Source organism: Aethalodelphis obliquidens, unplaced genomic scaffold (assembly GCF_003676395.1).
Source record: "Aethalodelphis obliquidens isolate GAN/ISIS:26980383/991018 unplaced genomic scaffold, ASM367639v1 scaffold8, whole genome shotgun sequence".
NCBI classification, from domain to species: Eukaryota; Metazoa; Chordata; class Mammalia; order Artiodactyla; family Delphinidae; genus Aethalodelphis; species Aethalodelphis obliquidens.
The window spans coordinates 6,648,025-6,658,746 of record NW_020837952.1 but is presented as its reverse complement, the minus strand read 5'-3'; the positions used below and the strand labels follow the sequence as shown (position 1 = coordinate 6,658,746).

At 48.3% G+C, this 10,722-nt stretch overlaps 1 protein-coding gene across 1 annotated transcript; it reads left to right on the top strand.

Moving 5' to 3' along the window:
• Positions 1–6,029: 6,029 nt before the first annotated feature.
• Positions 6,030–10,382, top strand: MIP (major intrinsic protein of lens fiber). Its single transcript, XM_027106686.1, has 4 exons — positions 6,030–7,154; positions 7,636–7,800; positions 8,239–8,319; positions 10,064–10,382. The coding sequence occupies exons 1-4, from the start codon at positions 6,795–6,797 to the stop codon at positions 10,247–10,249; spliced, it is 792 nt and encodes a 263-aa protein (XP_026962487.1). The 5' UTR covers positions 6,030–6,794; the 3' UTR covers positions 10,250–10,382.
• The last annotated feature ends 340 nt before the right edge of the window (positions 10,383–10,722 follow it).

Sequence of the window (10,722 nt, the reverse complement as noted above, 5' to 3'; positions counted from 1 at the left end):
ATTAACTCTTTAACATTTCCATGCATAATAATTAGGAAGTGATAGAATTTTACCTGACAGAAGAAAGAGGAAGAGACATTCAAGTTACAGGGAACAGCTTAGACTAAAGCACTGGGTTATGAAGCAGAGTGGGTGTTTGAGGAACAACAAGGAGCACAGTATTGCTGGAGTTTCATGCTAAGGAGATGAGGAGAGCAGTTAGAAAAGTTGAGGCTGGATGATGAAGAGTCATGTATGCCCTGATAAGAGTGTCTTTCAGACATTCACAAGCTGTTGAAGGGAACACAGGGAAGTGACAAATTACAGGTACTTTTACAAACGTCAGGCTGGCAGCAGCATGGAGAATGAATTGGAGGGGATGAGACTAGAAACTGTTAAGCAGGGTCCAAGGCCACTAGAGTTAGGTGGGACATGGTGTGGGGTCAGCTATCCAAGAGGTAGAACTGATAGAACTTTGGTGACTGTTAGATGGGAGTGAGAGGATGGGGGAAGGAAAATTGATACATAGGTTTCTGACTTAATGAGGGGATACAGAAGGAAAAGCATGTTTGGATGGGGGAAAATAATTAGTTCAGTTTTGGACAGGCTGAATTTGTGGTCAGTGGGATACCCAAGTAGGTAAACCATTCCATAGATATATGGATATAAATTTCAAGGGAGGAGATGACTTAGATGAAGTCATCCAAGGAGAGGATGTAAACTAGAGTAATTAGGGAATAAACTGAAGGTGCAATCCAAGGGAATACCAGTATCTGAGATAACACATATAAAGTGCTTGGAACAGGACCTGACCCATAGTGAGCATTGGTCTGCCTGGCTTGGAGTTGTATCTGACTCCACAGGAAAGAAAGTAGTGGAGGAGGAAAGGACAGGATAGGCCAGTGTATTTACTCTTTATTTCTTGGATTACCCCATTTCTAACATGTGGGGGCCCTGGTCTTTTCTAAGTGCTATGAGTGGGAGAGGGATGATGCACTCAGAGCTTGGTGATTGTTCTGGGCTTTGCCAGGAGTCAGCAGTCAGCAAAGCATAACCAGAGAAAGTGAGAGAAGGGGGGCCATCAGGAGCTAGCCAAAGGGGCTGCTAGCTTGTGCTATGCTGCAGCCTTTGTCCTACTGAAACTGTCCACACAATGGAGTTGGGTTACATGCTGACCTGGCACTCTAAATATGGGGCTGGGATAGAGATTCCACATGGTAGAAGCAGAGATGGATGGCCACCCAGCCCCTCAGGACCATATCGCTGTTCAACCACATTGTAATTGTTAGAGAGGGTGGTCGATACTAAATCATAAATCATGTTTATATCAGATTAGTTCATGAATCAGTTCATTTATACTTTAAGGCAGCCAACTTGTGTATATTGCTTGGGCATATCTCATCTGATCCTCGTACAATCCTGTATGGTCAGTAGATATTTTTATGGAACTCAAACTTGGGTTATTCTTTAGGTCCTGGTGTTACAGGCTGGCTAGGGAGTAGCTTCAGAAAGGTAGTGGGTAATCACATGGGACCCACTGTGGAAAAATGAAGCAAGACCAGTAGCTCTGCCTGAAGAGTCCCTAAGCTTTACAGACTCACTTGATCCCTAGTAGTGTGGATTATGCTTCCTATGGCACCTCTATGGGACAGAAATCGGGCCTTCTTTATTGAAGAGGGGAGTAAACTTAGGATCACTAGCTCCAGGAATATAAATAGGTTGAAAGGCTGATGGTTAGTAACCAAGAGATAACTCAATCAAGTGTAGAGCTAGATGAGACTCCAGGATGTTTACTACCACAAGCCAGTAAGACTTAAAATAACTCTAACCACCCCAAGTTTCTTACTTTACAAATCCCTTTTATCCATTTCTGCAGTTCCTAGTGGAAAAAACTTCAAAAATGTTTATATGTTTACTTAAGGCTGGAAGAGAGAAAGGTGGAGAATCTAGAAGTAAACTTCGTTGGCAATCCTTGAAAAGAGCCCCAAATACAAGAATAGAGTAGAGTGGTAGCAAAAAAGTGAACGAACTAGCCAGAAAAGAAGCCAAAGATGAACTAGGGTGTGTCCTGGGTGATCCCGAGTGCTGACCCCGAGAATCCCCTGCACTCCCAGGCAATTCCTCACAGGTGCTTTCCGTTGCCCATTCCAGTGGCCCAAGTGCTCTTTCAGCATTGGTACCTTCTCACTGGTTGACTTTGTTTCTGGTGAGGGATGGGAATGGCCTTACCTCCCCTTCCCCGGAATTCTTTTCATTGTCTTCCAGATCCACACATTAGCTTTCCTCTTTACCTCTCTGGCTCCTGAAAGCCAGGTTCATAGAGATGATTAGGGAGTGAAAGAATGAGTCTCTCCTTTCACTGTGAGTACCTCTGGTTGACTGAAGCCATTATAAGCTCCAGCCCCTCACTCAGTGAGGCTGGGGTTGAAGGGCTAAGGAGGAAGAAAAGCTTGGTAGGAGAGAGAAGCGCTGAGGTTGGGGAGAGTGGATGCCTAGGTGTGAGAATGTGTGAGTACAAGTGTCGAAGACTGCCTTGGGAAGGGCAGTGACTGGGGTTAGGGGTGGCAGGTTGAGGGATGAGGCTCCTCTGTATTGGCTGAAGGAAGGAGATGAGGGATGTTCCCTGACACCGGAGCAGAGCTCTCATCTCTCTGGCTGCCTCTTTCTCCAGTACCTGAAACAACTGTTCCTCATCTCCCAACTCCACCCACCTAGACCTAGAATAGCAGTCTCCAAACTGGAGCAGGACACCCAACAGAAACTCCAGACCAGGCTGGCAAAATGGTGACCTGGGAGGTCAGATTCCTGGAGAGAGGAGAAACCACCATCTTTTTCTATAGACTCCATCCTTCTCCCATTGAAGCCAAGACATTTCATCTTCTCTGCCATTAAATTCCAGTCCAGGGACTTCCCTGGTGGTCCAGTGGTAAAGAATCCGCCTTCCAATGCAGGGGACGCTTGTTTGATCCCTGGTTGGGAAACTAAGATCCCATATGCCGCAGGGCAACTAAGTCCGCGCCACAACTACTGAGCTTGCAAGCCTCAGCGAGAGAGCCCACGTGCCTCAAACTACAGAGCCCACGGGCCCTGGAGCCCGCATGCCACAACTAGAGAGAAGCCCACACGACACAACAAAAGATCCCTCATGCTGCAATGAAGATCCCGCGTGCCACAAGTAAGACCCAACGCAACCAAGAAAATAAAGGAAATAAAATAAATAAATATAAAAATATTTTGCCTCATAATTTTAAAAAATAGTAAAACAAAAAATAAAATAAATCTCAGTCCAACCAAGGGGGCCTTATTCTCTGATCACTTCCTTATTCTGTCTCTTAGTCCTTCTTCTTCCTTTCACAACAGGTGGTTGGGGGTCAGTAGGTACAGAATGAAGAGGCTGAGGCCTGGTTGGGAGAGTTTGTTAAAGGGGATGGGGACAGAGAGAGGTTAAGGAGGAGAGGGGTGGGAGAACAGTGGGGAGAAGACAGCATGATCTTGCCGCCTTCCCTTCTCCTTCCTCTCCCCCAAGACCTACAGAGCCGGCGGTTTTGGAGAGAGGTATTGGCTGAAGGCCTGGATACCCTGATCTTTATGGGGTTTGTCCTTCGGGCATCATGCCCCAGTGGGAGCTCCGTGTCAGGCACAGTCTCTCACCCCCTGCCTGGAGGGCTGGTAGTGGTGAGCCTGGCACAGGTTTTTGATGAGGTCAGTGGGGCCCAGACAAATCCGGCCCTGCCACTGGCACTGTTCTGGGCCCAATGGCTTGACCCTTTCCAGCGGGTATCCTATGTTCTGGCCCAGACACAGCAGCCATCCTGGCCTCAGTCCTCCTCTACCTGGTACTGCCATGGGTGACTGCAGCCTAGCTGGTCTCTCAGGTAAGCAGCAGCCCCTCTCCCTGAGTAGGACGACATTAGGTAGTTAAGGAGGGTGGATGGCTAGGACTTTACGGAATGAACAAAAGAGGGGGCAGCCCTGCTCTGTGCATCCTCTCATTAAGCCACTCAATACGATGCAATAGGCCAATGAGTCAGGATCAGCAGCTCAGGAATTTGGGTGACTTGCTGCAGATTCTGCTCAAAGCTGCCTTTGTGGATAGATGGTGGGAGCTGTGGGCCAGTGGGAGGGATGTATGTGTCCTCCACCCCTGGTCTTAGCATCTCTGGTCCTTTCCAGATGAGCAAGAGGAGCTATATAGGTCGGGGCCAGGGCATGAAGTTCTCCACTTTCCAGTTTGCCGTGGCTCACCAGCAGGTAGACCAGGCAGGCTGGCAGTGGGTTTCTCAGTGACTTCTGGAGTACTGGCATAGATAAGAACCCCACCCATACCAAGCAGCAGTCTTGGGGAAGGCTGGGTTCCATTCCTCAAGGGAGACACAGCTTTTTTTTTTTTTTTCCTTCAGGAGGCTAGGCTAATAGAAAACATTGTGTATGCTAATTACATGTAAAGATATGCAAAAATTCATGTGAGCTTTTGAGAGCTCATCTCTAGTTTGAAAGTTTGGCATTCAGCTAAGTAGGGAGGCTGATGTGAAAGGAAATGGGCTGGGGTTCAGTTCTCCATGGGGTTCTTATCAACATCTGATAAAGAGTAAGGGGGACAGGCTTCCCTGGTGGCGCAGTGGTTAAGAATCTGCCTGCCAATGCAGGGGACAGAGGTTTGAGCCCTGGTCTGGGAAGATGCCACATGCCACGGAGCAACTAAGCCCGTGCGCCACAACTACTGAGCCTGTGCTCTAGAGCCCGTGAGCCACAACTATGGAGCACACGTGCCACAACTACTGAGCCTGGGCGCCTAGGGCCCGTGCTCCACAACAAGAGAAGCCACCGCAATGAGAAGCCCGCGCACCGTAACAGAGTAGCCCCCGCTCGCAGCAACTAGAGAAAGCCCGTTGCACAGCAATGAAGACCTGACACAGCCAAAATTAATTAATTAATTAATTTTTAAAAAGAGTGAAGGAGAGAGGTTGGTAGCTCCAAATAAGGAAATTTAACCATTTTATTTGGTGTCTACAAGGGCACCAAATTAGCTGCTCTTTGCCCTTCTGTTCCTTACTATAAGAGGCTATAGGGGTAATGGTTCCTGTTGATAAAACCCTTATCAAATGGCTCCAATTTATTAAGTGCTTTGTTCTGTGCCAGGCACCATCCTGGGCTTGTACCTACATTACCTTATTTGATCCAGAGAAAACTGAGTCTCAGAGAGCTTACATTAATTTATTCAACAAATACTTATTTACTGCATACTGTGTGTCAAGCATGGGGTTTGCATGCAAATCGACAAGTCCCCGCCCTCCTGGAGTTTGTATCTAGTGGGGTAACTTCCCCACCTAGAAAGTGGTAAAGCCAGGATTTTTGTTGTTACTGCTATTCTTTATGGATTTCAAGTGCACAGAATAGTCCTTTGTTCATGACATCCCCTTCTCAATAGCCCATATGTGACTCCCAATTCCGGTGTTTCACATGGGAACAGCTTGTGATCTCTGTGACTTGCCACGATGTGGAGATGGTGGAGCTTATCAGTGTGTCCCATTCTGCCTTCTCCGCCACCACACAGCCCCCATCTCTAGATCCCAAGTCCCTCACTAAGCCTGTCCACAACTGAACCTCTTTCCCCAAGCTTTTCTTCCTCATCTTGTCCTTTCCTCTCTCCTTGACCAGCCTGCTTCCCCAGATACCCACACCCCCAGACCTTTCCCTAGGCATAGAGATTTAGGACTCCAGTGTCCTGATCACAGCCAGTTTAGGAGGAATTAGACACTCCCATTGCTTCATAGGCATGACTCAGTTTCCTTCCTCTCAGTACTTCCTGCTACGATCTTACAGTTAGGAAAGATGAAGTACAAACTGAGTCTGAGATTTAACTACTCACCCCTTTTCCCCTCCCCAGCTCCCCAACCCCACTCTCAGCCTATCCATGGAAGATAGCATTTTCCTGCTCTCTATCCTGTGGTTTAAAAGGCCAGCCTGGGAATTCCCTGGCGGTCCGGTCCAGTGGTTAGGATTCCAAGCTTCCACTGCAGGGGGCACAGGTTCAATGCCTGGTCTGGGAACTAAGACCCTGCAAGCTGTGCGGTGTGGCAAAAAATAAATGGATAGATAGATAATAAAAATAAAAGGCCAGGCTGAGGGTTTGGAAAGGGAGGTGCTGGCATGGGTCAGGGGGAGGGAACCCGGGCTCAGAGAAAGCCAGACGCAGCAGAACTATTCTGTCCCAGAGCTGCAGGGTCCACAGATTCCAGCCCAAACCAGCCAATGGGAGAAGGCCCTCTAATCCCAGAGAACTAAAGGATTCTCTTCAACTATCCAACTTCCCTGCTGGACCCCACTCTTGATCCCCACCCCCACCCTTACCCCGGCTTGTTCAGAGGAACCTGGAGGCCCCCAGGAGCAGTCAAATACTCCATGAAGTGAACTCAGCCTCACTAACCTCCCAAGCAGAGTTGAGGAATGTTCTAATATAGATGTCAGTCAGGACTATGAACCCCAACTTTGACTTGAGAAAGACAGATTCCTCCAGTTCCCCTGTTCTTAGTCCTTTTCTCTCAGAGCCTGACATGAGCCCTGACCCTATCCCCACCCTCACACCCATGGCTGTGCTCATCTCCCAATTGAGGAGGGAGGGGAAAATGCAGCAGCTTTATCCGATGCACAAGAGTGGTCCCAGTCCTCTGCAGCTGTGAAGGGGTTAAGAGGCTGGGCCAGCCACCTCAGCCTGCCCCTCCCAGGGATTAAAAGTCCTCTATAAAGGGGGCTGTCCATCCAGATCAGGCCAGGGGGGTATCAGGGACCCAGGCATTGTGCCTATCCCCCGTGCCATGTGGGAACTGCGGTCAGCCTCCTTCTGGAGGGCCATATCTGCTGAGTTCTTTGCCACCCTCTTCTATGTCTTCTTCGGGCTAGGGGCCTCACTGCGTTGGGCCCCTGGACCACTGCATATCTTGCAGGTGGCTTTGGCCTTTGGCCTGGCCCTGGCTACACTGGTGCAGGCTGTGGGCCACATCAGTGGAGCCCATGTCAATCCTGCAGTCACTTTCGCCTTCCTTGTGGGCTCCCAGATGTCCCTGCTCCGTGCCTTCTGCTACATGGCAGCCCAACTCCTGGGAGCCGTGGCTGGGGCTGCCGTGCTGTACAGTGTTACCCCGACTGCCGTCCGAGGAAACCTAGCACTTAACACGGTAATGGTTGGCTGAGTGGGGCTGGGGGAACCTGGTGCCCTGACTTCCTTCCTGAAGTGCAGGTAGATCAGTTCCCCAGGGGTCTGGGACAGTGTATGTGTGTGTGTGTGTGTGTGTGTGTGTGTGTGTTTTCAGGGTGGGGAGGATCACAGGTGCTGTGGAGGGATAAGGAAGTCATAGAGCCCTGGACCTGAGTTCAGGTCCCAACTTTTCTTCCAACTCCTGCAGGTTCTTGAAGAAACTTATTTTACCTTATGGGGCCTCAGTTTCCTCATCCATATTAGTGGGTGCATTTATTTCTACTATGAAGGAGTATTATTAGGAGAAATTAAGGAGCAAATACAATTACTATGAAAGAGGTTGTATTATCCTTCCTCTCCATGGAATGGATGCCGTAAGGGGGTTCCTGCCAGGGAAGCCTTGAGTAGGTAAGGCTGTGGCAGCCCTAATGCACTGCCCCCCTTCTTCTTCCTTTGCCCAGTTGCACCCTGGGGTGAGTGTGGGCCAGGCCACCATAGTGGAGATCTTCCTGACGCTCCAGTTCGTGCTCTGCATCTTTGCCACATACGACGAGAGGCGGAATGGCCGCCTGGGCTCCGTGGCCCTGGCCGTTGGCTTCTCCCTCACCCTGGGGCACCTCTTTGGGGTAAGCAGGAGAGGGGAGCAATTCTTGTTTAAGGATTCCCGGTCCCCCAAGCCTTTGTCGACTTTTAAGCATTCTTCTTGCCCACACCAAGGATCAAACCCGTGCCCCTGCATTGAGAGCGCGGAGTCTTAACCACTGGACTGCCAGGGAAGTCCCTATTCTCCTTTCTTGTGACGGATTTATCTAGTCCTTCTTGACCCCAAGGAGGAAAGGCATGCATCATGGGTAGATGTGGGTTTTGCCGGGGGATCCATAGTCTGTCCCCGGATGGGGCATTAGTGACTTCACCCCACTGTGGGACTTCCATGCAGGTTGTTCTCCCCTACTTGCTGCTGGCTGGAGGCAAGGTGCCAACCCTTGGTGGGCAGGTGGGTGGTGGGAGAGAAGCCAGGGTGGAGTGGGCGGGAAGTGTCTCAGTTACAACTGTGTCTTTTGCAGATGTATTATACTGGTGCAGGCATGAACCCTGCCCGCTCCTTTGCTCCTGCCATTCTTACCAGAAACTTCACCAACCACTGGGTGAGTGAGAGGAGAAGGGCAAGATCCTGAGGCCCTCCTGCATGGGTGTGGACTGCAGGTTCCCAGGTTTGGTTCCTGCTTTCCATCTGGATGTATTGACTGCTCTACCAACACTCAGCTAAGGGGGCTGCACAGAGTTTGCATGCCTGTGTGAGCAGGATTCATTATTTTGCTAGAAAGATAGGCTCTTGTTTATATTGTTCCTTCACTAGTTAGTTAGGGATTTTTACTAAGTATTCCCTGGATTCCAAACTAGGAGCTACGAGGACAGAATACTGATCAGGAAGACAGAAGCTTCTACTCTCAGAGACCAGGATATGTATGAGCACAAATGGGCCTGGGCTTCATCCCAGTTCTCGCACTTTATTAGCTTCATGTGTGACCATGACAAATAACTCAATCATTCTGCATCTCAGTTTCCTTAACTACAAAATGGGATGTTATGAGAAATAAACGTGAAAATTATATGTGTGAAATATTTAGCACAGAATCTGATATGGAATAAGTCCTCAATAAAAATTGGCTATTTTTGTGTTGTTTGGCCATATACCAGCTAAACGTATGAAAATAATTCAAAAAATTTTTCAGAGTTGTACACCCATTTTCATGGCAGCATTATTTACAGGAGCCAAAATGTGGAAGCAATCCACGTGTCCCTCACAGATGAATGGATAAACAAAATGTAGTACATACATACAATAAAATAGTATTCAGCCTTCAAAAAGAAGCAAATTCTATACATGCTATATACAACATGAAGGAACCTTCAGGACATTATGCTCAGTGAAATAATCCAATCAGAAAAAGACTCATATTGGGGACTTCCCTGGTGGCGCAGTGGTTAAGAATCTGCCTGCCAATGCAGGGAACACGGATTCGAGCCCTGGTCCGGGAAGATCCCACATGCCGCGGAGCAACTAAGCCCATACGCCACAACTGCTGAGCCTGCGCTCTAGAGCCTGCGAGCCACAACTACTGAAGCCCGTGCGCCTAGAGCCCATACTCCACAACAAGAGAAGCCACCACGATGAGAAGCCCACACACCGCAATGAAGAATAGCCCCCGCTCTCTGCAACTAGAGAGGTCCCACAAGTTCTGCAACTAGAGAAAGCCCACAGGCAGCAAAAGACCCAGAAGCAGCCAAAAAAAAAGATAAAAGAAAAGAAAAAGACACATATTATATAATTCTACCTATACAAGGTATTTAGAGTAGTCAAATTTATTGAAACAAAGCAAAATGGTAGGTAACAGGGGCTGGGGAGAGGGGGAAATGGGGAGTTGTTTAATAGGTATAGAATTTCAGTTTTGCAAGATGAAAAAGTTCTGGGGATGGGCTGCACAACGACATGTATATACTTAACACTACTGAACTGTACAGTTAGAAATGGTTAAGATGGTAAATTTCATGTTATGTGTATTTTACCACAATTAAAAAGAAATTCTCAAAGCAATATGGAAACTAGTACAAACTTATAGCAAAAAATAGAATATACATGTGCTAAGAATGTGTGGGATAAAGGTATAATTTAATGAGTCGGAAAATAAATGGTAAGTTCTGTGGTGCAGGCAGTGCAGGAGTCTAAAGTTTTAAAATAAACAAACAGACACTGATTTCTACTTAAATAGTGCCCAGCTGTAATTGCCAAGTGCAGGATGTGTGTTTTGCAACAATGGGGTTGGAAAAAGGGCAGCCTTGCTCTTGGTCCCCTCCCCAAACCTGATTATTCCTTTCCTCTTCCTGCAGGTGTACTGGGTGGGCCCAATCATTGGAGCAGGCCTGGGCAGTCTCCTTTATGACTTTCTCCTCTTCCCCCGGCTCAAGAGTGTTTCTGAGAGACTGTCTATTCTCAAGGGTGCCAGGCCCAGTGAATCCAATGGACAACCAGAGGGCACAGGGGAACCTGTTGAACTGAAGACCCAGGCCCTGTAAAAGCTCCAGCTGAATAGAGGGAATAGGAAGCTTCTGGGTTTACATGGAGGGGCTGAGCCAGCCCCTGGATAAAGAAAGAGACTGTGGGGAGGGGCATGTACTTCTTTATTTTTAAATTTATGTGTGTGTTTTATTTTTTTGCCTTTTGCCGTGTGAAATCTTTCAAGTTGCATTCATGAGCTGTTTGGTGCAAACTTCCCTTCCTCCCCATCCCACCTCTCTTCGCCGCTGTGTGTGCATGATTGTGCGTATGACTGTGAGTGAATGTGACCGTGTCTGAGTTTTGGGGCATGGCACGAGAGGTAGGGAAGGGAAAAGAGGTGTCACCCTATACCTTCCTCTCCCAACCCAGTGTGGTAAGTACAGGGAACCAAGACCTTAAGTTTCTGGCCTTTACCCTGCTGCCGGTCAAGTGTATGGCTCTAGGTTTTTGAGGGAGCAGGGAAGCAGTTAGTTACTCCTCAGAGGAGGCA